This window comes from Paroedura picta, chromosome 18, assembly GCF_049243985.1.
Source record: "Paroedura picta isolate Pp20150507F chromosome 18, Ppicta_v3.0, whole genome shotgun sequence".
NCBI classification, from domain to species: Eukaryota; Metazoa; Chordata; class Lepidosauria; order Squamata; family Gekkonidae; genus Paroedura; species Paroedura picta.
In genome coordinates, this window is record NC_135386.1 from 12,685,043 (window position 1) to 12,707,887 (window position 22,845).

At 48.2% G+C, this 22,845-nt stretch overlaps 1 protein-coding gene across 4 annotated transcripts in view; it reads left to right on the plus strand.

Moving 5' to 3' along the window:
• NTRK3 (neurotrophic receptor tyrosine kinase 3) overlaps positions 1-22,471 on the plus strand; it is a 373,642-nt gene extending 351,171 nt beyond the window's left edge. For all 4 annotated transcript variants that reach the window (XM_077317432.1, XM_077317434.1, XM_077317435.1 and 1 more), the window contains 2 exons: positions 13,681-13,839; positions 20,082-22,471. In XM_077317432.1, coding sequence (XP_077173547.1) covers positions 13,681-13,839; positions 20,082-20,267 — 345 coding nt within the window. In that variant the 3' untranslated portion in view covers positions 20,268-22,471. The remainder of the gene's footprint in view (positions 1-13,680; positions 13,840-20,081) is intronic.
• The last annotated feature ends 374 nt before the right edge of the window (positions 22,472-22,845 follow it).

The window sequence follows — 22,845 nt, forward strand, 5'->3', positions numbered from 1 at the left end:
CCTGGATCCTTGAGGCTGATCCTCCATTGAGCATTGAGCAGGGGGTGGGACTAGATGGCCTGGATGGCCTCTTCCGACTCTAGGATTCAGTGATTCTAACTGCACACAGGACTCCAGGTCTAGCACCGTAATAAAGACTATGATGATGATGACTCCAGGTGCAATCTGAACATGCGGTATACATTCTTTGCATGTTCACACCTTTAAAAGACAAAAGCATAAACAGAAGCATAAACAGCAGTGCATCTGCTTCTTATTGGACACTTTATGGGTGTAGAAGCCAGAGTTTGGCCAGGCTTTGTGAGGTCATCTGAGTGTCCTGTCCTCATCAACAATCTGTTTCAAGAGTGCCCTTGACTTTCTTGTCCTGTAAATAATGGGGCAGTAGTGTGTTAGTGCTCATGCTGACCTCTCCGCCGCCACCACCAGCAGGAAGCACGGACGTGGTTTAGCTTGGAAGAAGAAGAGTTGGTTCTTACTTTTCTCTAACTGAAGGAGTCTCAAAGTGGTTTCCAATCACCTCCCCTTTCCTCTCCCCACAACAGACACCCTGTGAGGTGGGTGAGGCTGAGAGAGCCCTGATATCACTGAAGAAGAAGACGAATTGGTTCTTATATGCCGCTTTTCCCTACCCGAAGGAGGCTCAAAGCGGCTTCCAATCGCCTTCCCTTTCCTCTCCCCACAACAGGCACCCTGTGAGGGAGGTAAAGCTGAGAGAGGCTTCGTATTCTTGCTCGGTCAGAGCAGCTTTATCAGTGCTGTGGCGAGCCCAAGGTCACCCAGCTGGCTGCATGTGGGGGAGGAGCAGGGAATCAAACCCAGCTCACCAGATTAGAAGTCGGCATGCCTAACCACTACACCAAGCTGGAGAGAGGAAACAGAAAACAATAGCCACCCTCAGCTCAGTTACCTGTGGGAGGTGCCCTGGCATTTTCGCTGTTAGCTTTCCCATCCTTCTTGCAGACCAGAGAAGTTTGCATTCTGGACCAGTGACTGAGGCTGTCCTATGACAGCCTCCTGGCTTGAGAAATGGACTCTGATCCGTTATTTCCGAAATGTCAGAAGAGCAGTATAATTCCCGCCTGAATGCTTTGTAACAAATTATGGGGTTTTATTGGACTATAATCTGAAAATCATTGCAGCGATTGCTTTATAAGCTATAAGTACTCCGGAGGGAGCGACAGGAGTGAACTTAATGTGCATGAAAATATAGTCATCATCTAAATGGGAGGGAACGGCAGGGACCTCACCCACAGCTGAGGAAATTGCTGGGCCCATGTGGTGTACTGGACAGAGCACGGGACAGAAGGGATCCAAGTTCAAATCTAACTGTGCCGTGGAACACCCCTTGCACGATCATTGTGGGGATGAAATAGAGAAAAATCGTATTTACTATGCTGTGTGACTCAGAGGAGAGAAGGGGGTGAGAGGGAATGGAATTATTGCATCAAGGTTTGTCCTGATCTGATGTCCTAAACACTATACCAGGCTTGCTCTCTCTGCTAGCAAAAGCCAGTGTGGTGCAGAGGTTAGGGTGTCAAACTCCAATCCAGAAGACCTAGAATAGAACCCAGTGCAAAGAGGTTGAGGGGGGCCACCATCTCCAGAAATCATCAGGGGGCTCTCTGCAGGGGCTTTCTAATGTGGCTTAAATTGCAGATATTTTTTAAGAGTTATTTGAGGTTTTATTTTCTTCTGTGGATCTTCGGCGATTTGCAAGCCTCCTGGTGTCACAAGGAAACGCTAGGATGTATACATATTTAAGTAAAATAAATATTTATTCTTAACAGGTCAAAGCTAATCTTTAAAAGAAATGTATTCATTTCTGATGCTGAGACTTCAGCAGTTCTGAAGTCATTTGCGTATTTGGGGCTGGGGAGAAGATAGCAGAAGAAAAGGCATAACAGATTCTTAAAGGAGGACTTTAGGGAAAACATTTCTGATTAGGAAATGAAACCAGTGCTGGGTGCTCCCCAGCAGCAGTCCAGACGTCACCCATCATCCCACTCAGCTCTGCCCCTCCAGATTCCTGCTGGTGTATTTTTCAAGATGGTTACCTTTGCATGAATTAAGCAGGGCTGGATGAGAATCTCCCTTTTCGGTTATGGGTCTTGAACACAGCAACGCTCCTAAGAAAGGCAAGAGGTCCCTTAAAGAGCCAAAGTCTCGATCTAAGGGAGGTGATAGTTGGAAGTTATAGGTGCACCCCTTATGTTGTACCAGTGTGTAGGAATGTGGTATCGTGGAGGGAAGTGTCCCTTTGATCCTTCCTATGCCAAATCTCTTGTGGCCTTGAGTGAGGAGGTCGTGAAGACTCCTATTCTTCTGACTTCACATAAGCAATGTGAAGCAGAATTGCTCTGGAGGGTTTTTTTAGAAAGGCAAGAGGTCCCTGGCCTGGATGGTCCAGGCTAGTAGAAGGTTGGCCACATCTTTGGATCATAGATGGACTGAGAGGTCCTTGCCTTGAAAGCCCTACAAAAATGCCTTCATGTCAACTGCAGTTTGATGGCACTTTATTATTATTATTATTATTATTATTATTAGATTTATAGCCTGCCACTCCCTTGCGGCTCGTGGCGGGTAACAATATCGCAATTCCCCATTAAAACCCCATAAAACAATAATAACATTGCCAATATTGCCGGCATGGCAAGAATGGCAGCTCAACTCCCCCCCTCCCTCCCACCAGTTGGGCTGTGCTATAAGAGAACTGTTCAGCAAGGGGATTTTTACAAGAAGGAGATTGTGGATCTCTGTGCATTGTGTTGCTGCTGCATGCAGGATTCTGCTCCCATTTTGAGATTGTTAAACATGCCACGTTGAATCAATTATGTTTTTTTGCCAATTTCTATAACCATACTCCATCACATTGCTAATTGGTAATCATTTGGTTGGTTGGTTGGTTAGCAATCACATTGCTAATTGGTAATCATTTGGTTGGTTGGTTGGTTGGTTGGTTGGTTGGTTGGTTGGTTGGTTGGTTGGTTGGTTGGTTGGTTGAGTGGGTTGAGTGGGTTGAGTGGGTGGGTGAGTGGGTGGGTGGGTTGAGTGATTTCTATACAGCCTCTCTCAGACTCTCAATCTCATACAAACATAAGGGGAAAAGAGGCTACAGTAATTACATTGTGTTACACCAAATAATCCGCCTTAAGTTTCAGAGGCCGATGAGAAACAGATATCATTTATTTGCTCCTTTCTAGCCCGTCTTTCTCTGAGAAGGAAAGCAGAAAATAATCCAATAAAGTGTAATGTCTGCAACATGGAGTCAGACTGGGTTGTAATGATGAAAATGCAATAGAATAAGAAGGGAAGGGGGGAGGGGGATGGAGGAGCCCAATTTCACTGGAACGCAGAAGCTAAATAAATAAGACCATGATGGTTAAAAGGATGAAACCTTCCAAAGTCTTTGCTCAAATGTTCAAGGTAATTGTTCCTGGGGCACGGAAATCGAGGGAATGATGGTTGGCTTTTACAAACTAAAGTCAATTCACTGCAATCAGTAGATGGAAGCTGATGAGGCTCCAGGAGGGGTCATGACCCAGAGTCCATCTCAGACTGTACAAGGATGTTGTCCAGCTTGAAAGGCTTCTCATAACTGCCTTGGTGCTCTTCATTCCACTGGGTGGAGCGGAAAATTAGTGTCTCCATTTTCTCCCTGTCTCCTTCCAGCCTCCGTTTGTGGCTAACCTCTAATGGAGAGACAGTGCCCACAAAAGACATCGGGGAGAAAGTTAACTGGCCAAGGCCAAGGAAATCTTACAGCGAAAGCTTTCAAATGCTCCCTGCCCGGTGGGCTGCTTGATCAAAATGCTTCCTTGGGGGGGGGGGGTTTGTAGTGCCGGTTGTGTACAGGAAGGGGAAGGAAAGAGGAGGTAAGAGGGCAAACCCAGATGGCTTCTTGCTAGTACTAATGGTCTCAGTGGCTCAGACATCTGTCGGCATTTATCTTCTCCACCCTCATTGTTTCTCCAGTGAAGTATTTCGGGTTGAACTGGCAAGGCCTGAAGAAGCTAGGGCAAATAGACACCAACTTTTCACAATAGGGAAAAGTCTGTAATAGCCCTGAACAGCCCAGCCTACCCAAATCTCATCAAAGCCTGGAAGCTGAGCAGGGTTGGCCCCGAGTAATCCTGTGTGTCACAAACCGTGGGCTGACCAGCCAAAGACTGACCAGCCAAGACCCCCTTGTACACAGCTCCTCCAGACACATGTGATGCTAAGAGGTCAGTCTTTATTGAAGAGATCCATGAGGTGAAACAGGACAGAGCATGGCAAGCACAGGAGATATTGACAGAGACAAGCATAGGTAGCCCCCCGTAGTGGTATATATAGGTGGCAGTTTAGGCGAGAAGGGGGGTTCACATAGGAAAGACGATTGATCTAAAAAGGCCCAAATAACTGGAGCAATCTGGTCTGCCCTACCTCTTGTTCCCGGCAGTAAATTTCCAGCACCTACCAGGCAGACCAAGGACACGGGTAGATAAGAGCAAGTTCTCACATCGGGGGACAGAGGGCCTCTCTGGGCCATAAAATCTGGCAAAGGAAGCAAGGGAAGGTTCAGAAAAATGTCAGGGGAAGGGGATGGTTCTCAGTAAACCTTTAGCTCAACTCTCCTGTTCAAAACAGGAGGGCAAATATGACTCTGGGATGGGAGGCCCTACAGAAGTCCTGGGTTGTGACACATAGGTAGGCCATGGCACCTCTCTCTGCGCCTCCCGTGCCTTGATCCTGGGATTGCCACAAATTGGTTGTGACCTGACGGTGTGCAGTATCCTCACCCAGGTTACCCTCAGCAGCAGTACAAAGGGGCTTTACACTGCCTGCTGTTATGCACTACTCACTTATTCAGCACTGATGATTTCAGAAGCCAATACAGTAGAGGTCGCAAGGTCAGTCCCCATGTCTCCAATTAAAGGATCAGGTAGTGAAGGGCCTCCACCTGAAACTCCGAAGAGCTGCAAGTCAAAGTAAACAGTGACCTCAAGAGACCAAAAGTCTGGCATTCTAGAGCAGCTTCAAGGTGAAGTAAGTATATTTATTTCAGCAGTTGTAGTCAGTGTGGCAGCTGGCTGTGCTTGAGTTGCACAGCACCTTCTTGTTCATGCACATGCATCACGCAAGGTGTACGTTGGCCAGAGACAAGCTGCATTGAACTATACAAAATATACATTCTGAAAACCTTAGGGAAGAAACTAAACCCTGATGCATCATTGCAGTAACAACTCACACTGACAAGGAGGAGGTGGGGGGATCAAGACAAAATCAGTGAGTGGGTGGGCAGGAAGGGATATGCCGGTGTTTGTCTCTTGTGGCCCTTCCTTTTATACCCAGGGAATTGCTGATCGCCACTGTGGGATGGTAGGTGAATTTCTTCTAGGCCAGGCTGGATTCTGGAGATTTTTGGTGGAGGGGGATAACTTGGGCATGAAATTGGGATCACCATGGGCAGGCAGGTAGTTGGAGCTCTTGTATTGTGCAGGGGGTTGGACTAGATTGGAGGTTCTCAACCATCTTACCGCTGCAACCCTGGCAGCGGCAGCCTATGCATGTGCTTGGACGCACGGGTGTGCGTACGTGCGCAGGCACCGGCGCACAAAAATCGAGGCCGTGTGGAGGAATTAAAATAGGGGGCTTTCAAGCTGCAGCTGTTTGGTGGGGTTTCTCCTGAGGAGGGACAGACTAGAACCAATGGAATGAAATGAATTCAAAAGAAATTCCGTCTAAACAACCGGAAGAAGTTCCTGACAGTCAGAGCGGTTTCTCAGTGGAACAGGCTTCCTCGGGAGGTGGTGGGTTCTCCATCTTTGGAGATTTTGAAGCAGAGGTTGGATAGCCATCTGACAGAAAGGCTGATTCTGTGAAGGTTCAAGAGGGTGACAGGTTCCAGTGGATGAGCGATAGGGATGTGAGTCTCCTGCATAGTGCAGGAGGTTGGTCTAGATGACCCAGGAGGTCCCTTCCAACTCTATTGTTCTACGATTCTAACCTCCAAGTATTACTTCAAATACTACCCTGGGTGACATTATAGAGGCAGCTGCTGCTCCAACATCCACGCGATACTGAAGCAAACATGACACTAAGTAGTTTTTTGTCTGTTTACCTCCACCAGTTCTGATACCAGAGTCCAGGGAAGGTAGGAAAAGCTTTGGATCTGTGGTCTGGGAATTTCTACATTTGGGTAAATATCATTAAGACTGTATTAATCAGCCTTCGCGTTATTCCTGGCATTTCACAACAGTGTGTTTGGGGGCAAGGGGAGCTCTCAGTTATAGACGTCTTGTGAGGCACCTTGCTAAGCTGAGGTGATTTCTCTGACGCTCTTTCTAGGTAACAGACAACCCTCCTGCCCTCCTGCCTGTCTGCAGCTCTTCATTTGCATATGTAATTGGCAGCTTCTTAATGGCTCATTAGGAATGCTGAACACCTTGGGATAAAAGCAGACCAAGCAGAGCAGAGATGGAGAGGAGGCAAGGGGGGGGGTTGGGAGTTCCCCTCTTTCAAATTAATTCTGCCAGACCAGCCGTGTTGTCTGAAGTAGCACAATAGAATCAGAGTCCAGGAGCACCTTTAAGACCAACCAAGATTTATTCGGGGAGTGAGCTTTCGAGTGCAAGCACAAGTTCATAGTCTGAGGAAGAGTGTTTGTACTCGAAAGCTCATGCCCTGAATAAATCTTGGTTGGTCTTAAAGGTGCTCCTGGACTCTGATTTAAATGGAAGTAAAGTTCAAGATGGTGTGAGCAGATTGTGGACAGAAGGTTTGTGTGTGTGTGTATGTGTGTGTGTGTGTGGGGGGGGGGGGTTATTAATTTTAAATCCAAGAAAAAGAGTGTATGTGTGGAGGACCAGTGGAGACTTCTACTTTCTCTCCTTCTGTCTTCCTCAAGTAAAGGTTATCTTTCTAGCATCACCACATTTGCCTTCCCCTTCATTTGCTTCCTTCCAGAAATAGGTGCTGCCTTTGCCAGGATTCAGGGCAGTTGAGCCAGTCCCTAGTCCCCCGCCGACTGAATTTGTTCAGGAAATTAAGTCCATGCCTGCCATCATTTAAACCAGGGCACTGAACTAGGTTCGCCAGCTCTCCACTACCAACCCCCAGGAACATCTTGGAGTAGAGCCTATGGAGTGAGTCATGGCATGGATGCCATGACATCACTGGGGGAAACCATAGAGATTTGGAAATATCCCTAGAGTGCTGCAGATGCCGTGACATCCCTTCCAAGTGCTTGCCTGGAAGAGATATCGGACGGATACCTTTATTACAGTCAGCGACCAGTGCAAAGAAGTGATCTCACCCCATCCATCCCCCCATGAAACAGGCAGGGGGTGGAAGGTGGCCCATCATGGGTGCGTGATTGGCAAGTTGACCCCATACTAAGAAGTTAGCCCAGAATAAGACTGATTATAAATTGTACAAAGGCTGTTCCTCATTACTTGTAATACTTTGTGAGAACCCTGCTGGATCCGAGCAGTGACCCACCTAGTCCAGCATCCTGACTCACCCCGTGGCCAAATCCGGCAGGCCAATGAGAGCACGTAGAGGCCCAGACCTTCCCCTGGTCTTAACTCCTGGCATTGGCATCCAGGATTCTTGGAGGGGAGGTTCCAACCATGGAAGCAGAGGACTTATTTTGTTGCCATTGCTCTGCAGCATCACCGCTGCTAGTGGCACAGAGCAGAAGGCAGGACTATAGGCAGAAATTCAGCAGGGAACAAGGGAAAAGCTTGCATGACATTGCTGGTTCTTCTGTCAGAGCAATTTGTCGGGCACCATCAGAGCTTTGCCGGAATGACCCTTCCACACTCACTTGCCCCCCTTCCCTGCCCCGATCATTGTGCACCATTGCTGAATTTTCCGGTTCTGCCCGACTCACTGAACAGCAATGGTAATTTCCAAGTCATTGTGCATTCTGGTCTCTGCTGTCAACTTCTTCTTCGCTCCCCTGTTGCCGCAAAGAACTTTCAGCTCCTCCGCCAACTCCGGGTTGGTTGATTGACTGGCGCAAACACTCAGCTTCCATGTGCAGAAGCACATAACGATGCTCCCCAGAGCTAAGGACGTGGAATGTAAATTGCCTCGCGGAAGAAGAGAAAACAAAGATTGTTTCCATATCTCGGCTTGCTCAACACTGCTATTTTCTTCCTGCACTGCGGGCCACCCGGGCTTCTCTGGGTGGCTCCAGGTGCCTCCTACAGGGATGGAAATTTGTACTCATTGGAAATTTGTACTCATTTTAAAGAATCCTTGGCACTTAACATGCATTGCAGTCAGGCGAGAGGCATCCGATGCTCCTCAGACCTTTCGCCACAACATGTTTACCACCCGGCTGGCTCTGCTCGCCTGCCTAGTTTTCCTTTCCTTTTCCCTATTTCTACTAAAGCTGGTTTAGCAGAGCCACAAGTTGGAGGACATCCCCTGTTTGCATCTTGACTTTGTAATGAAGGTCGCCTTAAGAAATCCGTTCTCGTTCTCACCACCCTCACATCACCCTAGGTTTGCCTCTCCTGAGTGTAGTCTGCATGGGGCTTTTTACCCACTCCCAGATTGACTAAATACCTGCTGTCTACACTGAATACCTGCCATCTACACTGAATTCGATTTGCATTTTGATTGTGGGCGCTTTAAATTTTCCCTCTGCAACATGCATGATTGATACGTGGTGATCCTACCTTTCCCCCGCAATATCCTGGAGTGGATATAAGCCTCGATATTTCAAAAACTGCCATGAGTAAATGTGCAGATCTTTGCTTTTTGCAGGTTAACTTGCTGCCTCGTGCCTCCAATGCTGTAGCAAAGCAGTCTTCCCTGATTGGCTAGGGCATCAGTTCAAAGACTTCCTGGTTCCCAGTTGCAAGGCTTGTCTTAAAGTGACTGCGCTCCAGAAGCCTTAACTTCTCTCAGCAGAGATTTGCCTCTTGGATTTATTCTCCTCCTCTGCTATCTCTATTTCCCCCCAAAAAAAAATTCAAGAAAAGAAAGAGACCCCTTACGATTTCCACACTGGAGGCTTTGCGCTGGGATACAGGCTGGAGTTTGAATTTGGGGCAGGTTGCCCCGCCTCTTCCTGCTCCCACATGGGGGAGCATTTGGCCCAGTGCACCTCATCCACCACAAATTTGTATTCCCACATGGGATCCCATGGCAGCTAAGTTCCCAGTGCAGAAACGGTCCTGTGGGGAAGGGAAAGAAAAGTCCTTTTTGAGGATTGCTTTCCTTCTGCCCTGATGGAAAAGGGAGGGAGAGAAGGCAAAGTTAGGGGCATCTTACCTACTGAGTAATCATGCTGATCTTCATGCTGTGGCTGTAGGTGTTGCCCAAACAAATCAAACAGCTAGTCAGAATCTCAGCTGAGCCCTGCCTGGCGCTGCCCACCTTCTGAGGGCACTTAGCAGGTGACAAGTATGTATTGGCAGGGGCCATGACTCCCAAGGTCACCGTGTTGGGGAAACCTGTCCTAGAACTTATCTTAGGCTTGTAGATTGTCTCATGCAAATGTAAGAACATCTCATTTCCATCATTCCTTGTGCCAAACATAAGACCCAAGATTGGAGGCATCTAGAAAGGCCTTTGGATCCAACCTCTGGTCTGAGTTGCAGTAGATTAAACGTACTCAGATCAAGCTTGTCCATTCCAGCATTCAGAGATTTCAGCATTCAGTAGCTGTGGCTACTTTGGAAGGTTTGAGTCTCAGGGCGAATCAAAAATTGACTGCCACTTGGTGCTGAGGACAATTCAAACAATGTTTAGAGCAGTGGTTTTCAACCTGGGGGTCGGGACCCCGTCGGGGTCAAATGACCCTTTCGCAGCAGGGCAAGCAGCTTTGCCAGGGGAGCACCATCCATACAACAGCCTTGTGGGGAAGATCGAGATAGAGCGTTCGTCTGTCTGGAGCAGCAGAAAAGAGCAAGATCGGCCATGGTGGGACAAGAGGCAGAACTGAACTGAGAAACCCAAGGGGAAAAAAAGTATATACAATCATGAACAATGGAGCCTCATGCTATGGGTCAGTTTTGGTTTAATTTCTGTGAAAGAACACTTGCCTGATGTTATGGTTGGGGTTCAGCACAACATGAGGAACTGCATTAAAGGGTTGCAGCATTAGGAAGATTGAGAACCACTGGTTAAGAGGCTTGTTCCCACAATGGAGATGGAGAGTTCTTCTGCATGGGTGTCCCTTGTAGATACAAATGAGCTGCCTCTTGGTCCAGGGAAGCAGCAAAAGGCTGAGAAGGGCTAAGTTGGAAGGAAAGCAATGGGTCGGCAGGCGCCAGGTCTGGGATTGCAGAGAGTATTCTAAAATTTATCACCGTCTCCAAAGGTAATTTCAGGAGATGATATTATTAGTATTAGTATTCTGTTCCTCAGATGTTTTGTGTTGCATGTAATTCAAAAGGTACAGCATATCAGTTATTTTTGGCAGTCATCACTGGTCCCATTTTGAGCGTTAATTTAGGCATCTTCTGCCCAAATCTTTGAGCCTTTATGCGTGTATGCAAAGGCTCTGCTCCACATATACTAAGTGCTTATCACATGTTGACAAAATCCTTCATATTGCTTGAGAAAGACACGCCCCCCCCCCCCCCATCACATATTTCCAGCTAAATAGCAGTTTCAAAGGAATTCTCCCTTGGACTGAAACCAAGAGGGGATTTAGAACATTTTGCAAACTTTTTCTTTGATCAATTTATCATTTCTTTAAAAAATACAACTTTGATAGGGTGGTTGAATGAATTATACCTTCTTACAAAAAGAAATCCATAGTTTTCCTTTCTGAACATTTTGAAGATAAATTCTTGTGACAACTTATAATTTCCCCATAGCTTTTCACTGTTCTTAGCAAGCAAATCCACATGCCTATAGACTATTCTGCATAAACTATGGTGTCCATGTTTCTGGCTGATGAGGATTATAACGAAGGTGAAGTGGCAAAAAGAGATGTGTTTGTTGCTGGCTTAGCTTTTTGTGGGATCCCAATTTCTGGTACAAATATAGTGAGAGTATTGTTAGCATACCTCGCGGATTTTTCTAAATATGGCTATGCTGCCTTTCTGAAATTCAAGGCAGTTTAGCAAACAATCCATGAAGCTATAAATTAATCAGCAATTAAGCTCAGCCTATGCTATTTCTAAAAGAATATGCAGAAAAGTGCAGCCAGAAGCTATCAAGAGTTACACGTTCTCTGTTTTACTTTATCTACATTCATTAGGATTTGGTAATTTTGGCAGATTAGTTCCTTCCTTTCCTTTCCCTTTTTGGGAAACATGTTTCTTTTTTACATTCTAGTTCGAAGAGACGTTTTTCAAATTCTTCCTCTCACTAGATTATGTGAAGTCGGCCTCAACTTTCCATCCATTTGCATCTTTTTGTGTGTTTATGTGTGTACGAGAAATATAGCCCATTGCAGTCCGAAATGCAATGGGTGCTAGTAGCCCCCAGGAGTGAGAGTGGGTATGGGGGGGGGAGTACCTGAAGTCCTTGCTGGAGTCCTGGTCTTTCGGCGGCGGCGAGCTGCTGGCAAGCGGCTGCAGTCCTCGCTGAAGTCGGCCAGCCCGGCAGAAGCCGGGAGAACGTCGGAGGTGGGCGGGAGGGGCTTCTGCCAGGGCCGGGCCAGGGCAGCAGCGAAGAAGCACCTGAGCCAGCCCCGGCAGAAGTGTCTGCCGGGGGCTCCCTCGGGCGGAGGCCTGACATGCCCAAGGCCGCTCCGCCGGCCGGGAGAAGGCAGCCAGGCCCGCCCGCCCCCCCCCCGAGGCTCTCTCGAGGCTCTCTCGAGCCTTCTCCCGGCCGGCAGAGATGCAGCGAGGCCACTCCGCCGACCGGGAGAAGGCGGCGCGGCCCACCACTCACCCGTGGCTGTCTGTCCAGGTGAAGCAGGCAACGGAGAGCTGCGCTTTGCGCGGCTCCCCATTGGCTGCTTGGGGCGGGATGGACACTCAGAGGGGCCAATCAGGAGCCGTTTCGCGGCTCCTGATTGGCCCCTCCGAGTTTTTATCCCGGACAGGGCCCGCCCTAACTCCTCCCACAGTGCCCTTACTGCTTTATTCAGTCCGTGGCGCTCCAGTTCAGGGGTACTAGTTCAGGGATACTAGTTCAGGGATACTAGTTCAGGGGTAGTCAACCTGTGGTCCTCCAGATGTTCATGGACTACAATTCCCATTCCAAAACGCTGGCAGGGGCTCATGGGAATTGTAGTCCATGAACATCTGGAGGACCACAGGTTGACTACCCCTGTACTAGATGACCAAATTTACATGTGCCTTCATAAAACGCTCCAGAAAAGCAAATTCAAGATGATCATGCATATAACTCCCAGGAGAGTCTTTTGTGTGATGTGGGCCTTTGCTAGGATCACCAGCCTTCAGATGGGGCAGGGAGCTTCCCCAACATTATAGCTTCTCTCCAGACTGCAGAGATCTGCTCTCATGGAGGAAGCGGCAGTGTTGGTGGGCAGATTCATGTCCCCACTGAGCACCGCCTCCCCCTCTATGCTCCACCTTCCCCATAGACCATTCTCAAAGCTCCAGAAATTTCTCAGGCTGGAGTTTGCTGCCGTGAATTCAGAAAAGATCTTTGCCTAGCTCATACTGTCTTATACCCAGTCTCTCTGTTGTTCTTATGCTCCCACCTGGCTCGAAGAACTTACCTCCAAACGGGAGAAAACTGGTGGCATAATTGTCCTCCCCATCTTGCCATCCCTCCAAGGAATACACCCTCCGTGCAGCTGCTTCAAGAGCTGCAGAAATGCCGTTGCTTCGGATGTTCTGTCTCACAACCCATCTTTAATCTACCCGGTGATGCTTCTGCTTCCTCTTCCAAGGACTGCAGCTGGGAGTTGTTCTTCCGTGTCAGCTCCAGCTTTAAGTGGAGGGAAGCCACCTGATAGTTTAAAAACAAAGCAGAACAACAAGTCAAAATATGTGTATGATTTTTTAATTAAAAGTGTAGCATTTAGCTCATGAAATCTCAATGCAGTCCTGTTGCATCAACATATATATGATGCCTGCATAGCCACACTAGGAGAGGAGCATCCGGGAGACTCAGGTGAGATTCCCCCCTCTGCCGTGAGTGCTTACTCGGTGACCAGACCATGGACCGTTCATTTTCTCTCTGCTTAACCAGTCCCACAGGGTGGCTGTTATGAGGCAGGGAGATCATTTGACCAAACATTCCTATACCTCCTCGAATGCTCACTGTCTCTGGAAAACTAGCAGATAAGGAAGAAGGGTGGGTTGAGCTGCAGAGCTGTTTTGTATGAAAAAGCATTCATTGTGTGGCTCTTTGCATTTTCTCATCTTGAACTTCTGTGCTGGATTTACCTGATTTACTGCTCAGATAGACCATGGTTTGCATGGCCTTATATTACTATTAGATATCAGGTATGTTGTTTCATCGTGATCTGCCTCCAAGGAGCTCAAGTTCCCCTTTCCTCCATTTTGTCCTTACAAGAAATCTGCAAGGTCACAGAGAGAGAGAAGGAGCAGCAAGGCCACCCACCCAGGGAGGTCTGTGACACCGGGGAAGTTGGACCTGGGATTTCCTAGTTCTAGTCCAATGCCTTCACCACTACGCCGGTTTGGCACTCACTGATCTAAACCCAACTTGTCTCTTTTCTAGTCCTTTGAGCCATGACCAGTCTTGTTCCAGACCAAACTGAAATGGTGTCTTCTGCTTTTCCTGCAGGTCGGAGGACACACCATGCTCCCCATTCGCTGGATGCCTCCTGAGAGCATTATGTACCGGAAATTCACAACCGAGAGTGATGTCTGGAGTTTCGGGGTGATCCTCTGGGAGATCTTCACGTATGGGAAACAGCCCTGGTTCCAGCTCTCAAACACAGAGGTAATGGATACACCAGGGTTAACTATGGGAGCGGGGGAAATGTGCCAGCAGGAGAAAGGGAAGGCACTGAAGCCAAGAGGGAGGGCTGCCCCACCCAGGCACAAATGCACGTTGCAGAGATGCCGAAGAACAGACTAGACAAGACTGACCCTGATAGACCATAGCTCCGTCTGCTCATTAGTTTGGGACTGGGGCTGGGAGAATCTGGAAGGCTTTACACACAGAGAGTCCCAAGTTCTAATACCACCCTGCAAAAAGGCAGGACCATCACCCACCCCTGTGCATTCCCTGTGCATCCCTGCACCTGAAGGGGCCAGGGAAGCTCCCACAATTCTTGCTTTTTGCTAGCTCTGTAAAACAGAATTGTTCTGGAGGGGGATTTCAAAAAGAAATGGGGCTGCATTACAACATGATGACACAACAAAAGGTATCAGCAGAGAGGACAGAACTGTCTCTACTCTGCTGGTAAAATGTATTATCTTTTGCAGTATGCTTTATCGTGCTGTGTCCTGGATTCCTACTTTCTTGCCTCGTCTAACATGTCACGTTTAATATTTAGGCCTGGCTTGAGGCTTCCGCAATCCGAGTCGTATTGCATTGTATATTCGGCTTCTCCTCATCCTAGTGATTGCACCGATTTATTTTGTTACGAAGTTTGAGTCCGGCGCCTCTGCTGCTTCAGACCAACCCGGCGACCGATCTGAAACCTGATTTATATTATGAAACCTGATTTATATTATGTCATCTGCCTTGAGTCTCAGTGAAAAAGGCAGATTAGGTGTGCACATTTGGTTCACCCAACCAGAAAAACAAAATAAAAACAAAAAAAAATTGATATTTTCCCATATTTTCTAAGCTGATTATCTGACCTCTTTAGCCTTTTGATGTAGCTTGACCCAAATAAAAATCTCCCCCCCCTTGACTTTTAATTGGGCCTATTCAGCTATACTGAACAGCTGTCTGTTTCCTTTCCAAGATCGGGGAAGGAAAATTGACTGCTGAAATGGCTGCTGGCCATTGAAATTGAGTAGCTGGACAGTCCTGCCCATCTGCTGTGAGGTTTAAATAGTCAGCAGCCATTTCAGCCCTTCTCTTGGCTTCCCTCCCCCCTTTCAAAGAAAGGGAAGTGAAAGGAACCCCTGAAATGATTTGCAGCCATTCTGGCCTGACACGGCCTTCTGCCTGTCCTCCTGCCTGATCCAGCCCCCTCACGTGCATGCCTTTTCCACCTTTCATTGCCTCTTTTTCCTTCCCTGCCACTTTGCTCTCTGGTTTCTGGACTCTCTCAGGGCCCTCTATCAGACCTATACTCCCCTCCCCTCTGTTTTTTTCTTGATTGCCTCAGTTTCTCACAGCACCTTCTGTGTAGGCACTGCTGCTCTTTCGCATAACATGTCCCCATTGGCCCCTCCTTCACCTCTGGCAGTCCTCCACCAGTCCCTGTCATGCCCTCTACCCTCCCTACTTCTGGCTGTGCCTTCTACCAGCCACTCCCCACCCCATCCCACATCCCTCTCTCAGTCTGCATTTCAGCTGTGCTTCCCTCCGTTTTTCTCTTCCTCCATGGCTGGCAGCTCTGTGGTCGTTCCCAATGCTCCTCTGAGGTCCATCCCTTCCTTCTGGGCTTCTCCAAACTTCCCTGCGTCCTGGGTCCCCTGTCCATTTCAATTCCCTTGGAGTTTGGAAGGGGACAAGCAAAATGTACTGCTGAAATGGCTTGCAGCCATTCCAGGCTTACAGCCGGGCAGGCTTCCATGGAAGTCAGTGGCGGGGAAATTAATGGGATTATGAAAACCAAGCAACAATCACGAGAGAAGCAGTGGCAAAGTGAAATCATATGAGACAACCCAGTAACTAACCCGTCCCTTTTGGAATTGCTAGCAAAAATGGAAGAGCCAAGCTAAATCTGCTCCGATTACGGTGGCTGAGAGCTGGAGGGAAGGGAGGGAGGTTGACCTCTTCAAAGAGGGGGGAGAAACGCTGCTGGGCAGAGAAGCTGCCGTGAGTGTGGCTCTTCAGGGCCGATCTGCCAGCAGCATCTTGCTGTGCTCCAAGCCAGGGGTAGTCAACCTGTGGTCCTCCAGATGTCCATGGACTACAATTCCCATGAGCCCCTGCCAGCAAATGCCAGCAAATGCTGGCAGGGGCTCATGGGAATTGTAGTCCATGGACATCTGGAGGACCACAGGTTGACTACCCCTGCTCTAAGCATCTTGCAAGGCAGCCGGGCTGCAGAGAGATGCATTGATCCGACTGCGCATGGAGATATCTGCTTGCATTTGTCCTCCCGGGTGCTTAATAGCACTTCGGAATCCTGCCTCTTTTTAATGAGACATGTGTGTTTTCAGCTTTCCAGATACAGAGCCCTTCATTGAGCGACTCGCAGGCAGAGAGAAATTTCCATATCCCATCTGTGTGCTTAGCAAGGCCGTTTCATGCAGCAGACTTATCTTGTTTGGGGAGTAAAATGTTTACATCGCGCATCTCTGAAAGCAAGTTGCTCAACAGCAATTTGGGATTTTAAAAAAAATGGAGTCAGAACCACATCAAGACAAGGAAAGAGCAGAATCGGCCAACAGTGCCTGAATGTTTAAAAGAAAGGTCTCAGGATATTCTGTTATAGAAATGGACCAAACCCTAGCTGTCCACCTATTCCACGCACCTGACCACACATCTCAAAGATTTTCTTAAGGGGGAGATGGCAATTTTTGTCAATTTCTCCCCTCCCTATGCGGGTTACTTTCTCCCTGATTCTGTCCATGAGAATCCACTAACTCCCCCCACCCAAAGAAATGGCAGATGGGCAGAAGTTGCCATCCCCTCTTTTGAAATCTCAAGTGCCCTGAATTCTTCAGAACCGCACAGCTGGGGGGAAGCCAAGGAGATCCCATGAAAGGCCTTCACTGTAAGTCATTGGGAACATGCAGGGAGTCAGCTTAGTGTACTGGTTAAGAGCAGTGGCCTCTAATCTGGAGAACTGGGTTTGATTCCCCACTCCTCCTTCCACCTGAAGCCAGCAGGGTGACTTTGGGCCAGTCACAGTTCTCTCAAGAGCTCTCTCCGCCTCACCTACCTCACAGGGTAAGAGTTCTCTCCGCCTCACCTACCTCACAGGGTATGTTGCGGGGAGAGGAAGGGGAGGCTAATATAAGCTGCTCTGCGACTTCTTTGGGTACCAAAATGAAGGGTACAAAAAACAGTTATTCGTCTTTCTCTCAGTAATCCAGAGAATCATTTTATGTGAGTTTTACAACTTACTCTGACTGGAAAGTAACTCAAAACTATTCTGGGTCTCCCAGATCCTTATTCAGCATTGTAACCACTAATTTTTTGAGTGAAAACCAAATCGTTTTGAATTTTAACGCAAAGATTTCAGCCTACCCATTTAATATCAATTTTCCTGACCCCTATATTAAAAGAGGGTTTCCAAACTTGCATCCTGCTGCTCTACTCAGGCCAATAGGGCTGCCCACCTGCTCAAAAAAGTTATTTTTAAGAAATAAGTTTTACTGGCCTCCCTGAAATTCCTTTCATGTGCTTTGAAATGCCTGGGGTATATCACCTGTGCGGCACCTCCATATTCTCCAGAAATGACGTTTCAGCTACAATTTGATAAGCAGAGATTGTTACAGAGCCCTCCTGAGAAATGCTATACTTCTTCTGAAAACTCTTTGGACATCGCTCAGAATTCTTCAGTTGGGAACCTTCAGCCTTTCAAATTTGGAGGCTTCTCCATAGCCACGTTGAACATCACTGCAAACGAAATTTCAGTGGTCAACTGACCTCCAAACCCAAGAAGATGACACTGCTTCCTCGCAAGGAACTGCCCACAAAGTACCTTCCAGTGGCAGACCCAGAACTGGCCAAACCATCACACGTCCCAGACACTGTTCCCATCAACCTTTGTGGTGTTCTGTTTGCCTGCCCTGACTTTATCCCCTCCAGTAGCCCTTCTTAAGCCTTCCACCCCCTACTATCTGCATACAAATGTCAGCGTAATAATGATCTCTATGACTGTGCAGTAGCATCCATTACTATTCAAGAGGGATAGACTCTGCTTGCTGAGTGTTGCTTCCTTCCGCAGGCTGTTTGAGATCTGTGTTTATAGGCAGTTCGTGTCAGGTCATCAGGACTCTGCTGCAGTGCTGACTGCTGGCACCGAGCATTAATAGCAACCATCTGACAAACAGCCTACATACACACACACTTACACACACTCTTCCTCCTTCCCATCCTTACCCATTCAAACCATTATACCCCTGGGGGGAGAAAGAGGGTGATTTTCTCCTGGCTTGGCCCAACTTCTTGCCATTCTGTGTTTCTTGTTAGTTTTAACAGTCTGGCATCAAGTGAGGTGTTGACAGCTATAGAATAGGGGGGGGGGAGAATATTTCCTTCACAAATTGAGTTTGATTCAAGGGAAAGTGTTGCTCTTTTTGCTCCTTCCCGTTTGGCACAAATGAGGACAATTAACCTTGCAACGGAGAAGCCAATGCCCTGGCATCACTGTTGCCTGATGAGGTTACCCCCCCCTCACTCCTCTTAAAAAAAAAACATCAAGGAAACTTGTTCTCATGTTGTGCTGCTCAGTCCTAGACACCAAGCAAAGCCCTCGATGGCAGCTGTCAAAAATATACTACGATGGAGACAGCAAAAATCAATTCCAGCTCCCCATCAAACAGTCTGCTAAGGAACAGAACTTGGGACATGGTTATGAAGATGGAAGCTGGCTTGGTGATCAGTGGTCCCCATTAAATTCTATGGAACAAAGTCAGCATTGCAATCTGGGATACAATTGAGAGGGGACAAGACCGTCACTGGAAGCATTTGTGGCGAAGGGGACGCTTAGTCCTCTGCTGTCCCATTCCCAGCAGTTCTGTGGCTGTAAAGTTCAGATGCCTCCTCCACCAGGACTTCTGGGAACTGTCCATGAATTAGGTGCTGAAACTAGAGGGGAAACAGTCCAGCCAGATAAACCGAGACAGCAGATGAGGAGATATGTGGACACCACCCTCAGCCGGCCTCAGAAGGGCAGTTTAGAAATATGGTTGTTGTTGATGATGATGATGATGATGATATGGTCAAAAAGAGCGATTGTACCATCAAATTCCAGGCAGTCAGGGATGGTGTGTCCCCTTTCTGATTGGTCCTTTGGGGGGCATATGCACTCCCCGAAGGCCAATCAGTGAGGTGGAGGCAGTTAGAAGCGGGCCATCCCCTGCCTGATTGGTGTTCTAGGGTGAATGACTCCTCAGGTGCCCAATCAGGTAGGTGATGAGTCCCAACTCCTTCCACCATCCCTCTCCGGCTTTTTGCAGATACGCAAATAGCTGTCACTCATAGTCATAAGTTTGTACATTTTATATAAATTACTGTTTATAATTTTATGCATTCAGCATTTTACTTTGTATTTGTTGTTCTGGACTAAATGACTGTAAATAAAGTGTTGTTATTGTTACCATGACTGTGCTTAGGCAGAACACTTGGGGGGGGGGCAAAATCTAGGCTCCAGTGTGAGAGGGCCCATTCCCAGTGAAGCAGCCTTTAGCTTCTCCATAAGAACAGACGGCCACACTTGGAACGGCAAGCCTAGTCCCCACCTGTTGCTTTGGTCCCAGCGATGTATGGACTCACAGACGTATAGGACAGCAGGAAGAGGGAAATAATTACAGTGCAACAGTAAGCAGATTTGCAACTTTCCAAGTCTATTAAAGACAGTGGGCTTAGAAGGGGGTAGCTCTGCTGAGAACAGCGTTGTTAGAGCACATGAATCGGGGAACAGAATCCTTGACTCTCACCAAAACCTCCATTAGATGTGGATAAAGGAGTGAGTATTCTTTGGGGAATTGGATCTGGGGGTTCTGTTGGGAAGAAGACTCCTCCCCCTGGGTGCCATCGGAAGACATATACCTCTAATGCAAGGGTAGTCAAACTGCGGCCCTCCAGATGTCCATGGACTACAATTCCTATGAGCCCCTGCCAGTGAACTCTGGCAGGGGCTCATGGGAATTGTAGCCCATGGACATCTGGAGGGCCGCAGTTTGACTACCTCTGCTCTAATGGAAGATCTTCAGCTTTAGTGGAAGGTTCCAGCACAATGGCATTTGCATGTGATTCCCATTTGAACTAGAGCCAAGGACAGTACAGAACTAACATGGCAGATTAATCATCCTGATGAGTAAATATAACACAGGCTGTTGGGGGCGGTACACGAGATTTACTTCTTCCGTTGTGCCTTTCAGGTGATTGAGTGCATAACTCAAGGCCGCGTCTTGGAGAGGCCTCGCGTCTGCCCCAAGGAAGTGTATGAAATCATGCTGGGCTGCTGGCAGAGGGAACCTCAGCAGCGACTGAACATCAAGGAGATCTACAAGATCCTCCATGCACTGGGCAAAGCCACACCAATCTACCTGGACATCCTTGGCTAGCAGCGACCATTTCTCAAAAACCGTTGCTCTGTCCTTCTCCCCTCCCTACCTCTCCCCTTGACCTCAAGCCAACATAGTCATACAAACTCAAGTGCCTGCTACACATACAACACTGGAAAACACAAAAAAGACAAGACTTAGAGAGTTCCCCCCAACAATCAACCTGTAAGGTGGTTTGGCTTATATATATTTAGAGATAATATATAGAAAGAGATATACAGTGCAGGAAGAAGCTGGTGTTATGGGGGAAAAGATAGTCCAAGCAGATTGGAAGCAAGTGAAAGAGAGAGAACCCTTTATGGTAATTTAAACAGAAACAAATGGGGAATGAGTCTTGAGCTCAAGATATGGAACCTCAAACCCTATAGTGCTCTTTTGGGTCCAGCTGTTGGTTGGAGATGGGAGAGGAAGTGGCATGGAACAGCCCGGTCTCACCAGACTGCAGGGTCGGTGCATGGACAGGAAACCACCAAGGAAGGCTCTGCACAGAAAGGCAGTGGTCAGCCACCCCTGCCTTTCATTAGCCTTTAAAATTGCTGTGGTCACCATAAGTCAATTGTGATTAGACAACATTGGCCTCGATTGTTGGTCAGAGGGGATGCGGAGGAACCATCCCGCCAAAGGAGCAGCCATTGGACAGACCGTACCTGATCAACCGCTGTGTTTTGTGAACCAACCACCCGGTGCAGAAACCATAAAAATTGAGCCCCGATCCAGGACAAAGCCCCTGGTGGAACGTTCTTTGACTGCTCCCACCCAGCTTCCTGGTCTTTCTTTCCCTCCAGTTTTCAGCATTTGGGGATTGTTGCCATGCACCCCCAAGTTGGCCAACACCTACAAACAGTTTTGGAATACAAAAGGATCGCATCACTTACGGGTAAAAGAATATCAAGAGAAACCACAGTGGTGCTATGGTATTTTGTTTTTGTATCTCCCTACCTTGGTTAGTTTTTCTTACAAAACCAGAGCCCTGGGAACATGGCGGAACATCGGAGCATCTGCCTGCAAGAGCCATACAGGAAAAAGGCATGAGAGGAGATACTATGAAACCCCCGGATGGAGTTAACCCTCCCTATACGCAAAGATCCAGCATTCACAACTGCGACCTCACTGCTCTGTCTTGCTTAGGGGCGCTTGGGACCACGTTCTCAATAGAGGCGGTCTGGGGAGAGGGAATGGCGCCCCAGTCTTTTGCTCCACATGCACAGGCCAAATTCAACCCTTTTCTTATTGCTGTCCTTGGTAATTTATACAACACTTTTTCATGTAAAAAGTCCTTTGCAAATCTAAGCTTGTCTAACCTTCTGACAACCTCAGGTGGTGGGTGCCACCTGTTCCTGTTCTGCACACCCTGGAGATCCTGCGGCCAGAGGGTGAAAGGGTGAGGCTGCCTTGGCCAGGGGATGCACCATGAGTCAACGCCGAAGCACAAAGTTGGACCGAGAGCCGTGTCTTGCATCCGCTGTGCCCTGGATCGCTCTGCCTCTCTTCCCCTATTGTTCCAGCAAGGAGAAGGCTCTCCCATTCACTTCAGTTGCAGATCTGCCTGATGCACCAACTGGCCTGCTTGAAGGGTGGGGCCCTTACAGTGTGTCTCTTCATCTCTCCTGCTTTTCTCCCCCTTCCTGCCTTCATTTATGATGCCATACATTTGGGCCTAATGGGGTTGGCAGAGAGGCATGGGGTCAGGGAGGGCATCTCAGAACATGTGAGCACCTGCCCCTTTCTTCTTTCCTCCCTGGTTGCCATTCCTCACACGGCGGCAGCAGGGGGCCTGAATGAACTGATGCATCTGCTTTGGAGTGTTTGGATTCTGAAAGAAAACTCCATGGGAAGGGAGGGAAGGAGGGAGGGAAAGAAGGTGCACATGGCTCCCGAGGCAAGCCTTGCATCTCAATGAGATCAGAGCCTTCACGGGGAGACAGAGAGTCCAGCTTTTTTTGCTCTTTGATGGAGGGGATCAGGATCTTGAGGAAACAGGGCTGAGTTCTGGCCAAGGTCCAGCTTCTGGGAATCAGCCATCTCTGTTTCCTCCTTACCCACCCACCCCACCCCATGCTATGGCTCTGGTGGAGGCAGACATCGGGTCCCAGAGACTGTGACTGCTTTTTCCACCCAATTAGCCCATGATGGCCTTTAGCCCTGATACTATTGCTTGTGTCCACATTGAGATGGGAAGGGATGGGTCTGCACAGAGGGAAGGATGCTAGGGAGGGGGGTGGCATTGGCTGAAGAGGGGCAGGACCTGGGGTGGGGGGAGAGCGTGCATCTGCAGCACAGGTTCCAGTGGCTCAACAATCAGCCCCTTACCCTGTAGAGCCCTGGAGACTGGAGCCAGAGGGTCTCTTGGCAGAGAAGACTACCACCAACTCCAGACTACGTTACCCAGGGTTCTTGGAGGAAAGAAAAATTAGTGTTTTTTTAAAAAAAAAGATAGAACAATAATTATCAGTTTATAATAATATGTCTGATGGCTCCTTTGGCTTTCTCTCAAGTCACCAGTATTCTGCAGTCCCTTTGCAGATGTATTTTCCTCCTTGTCCCTTGATTGCTGGATCAAGCAGAGAAGATTTGGATG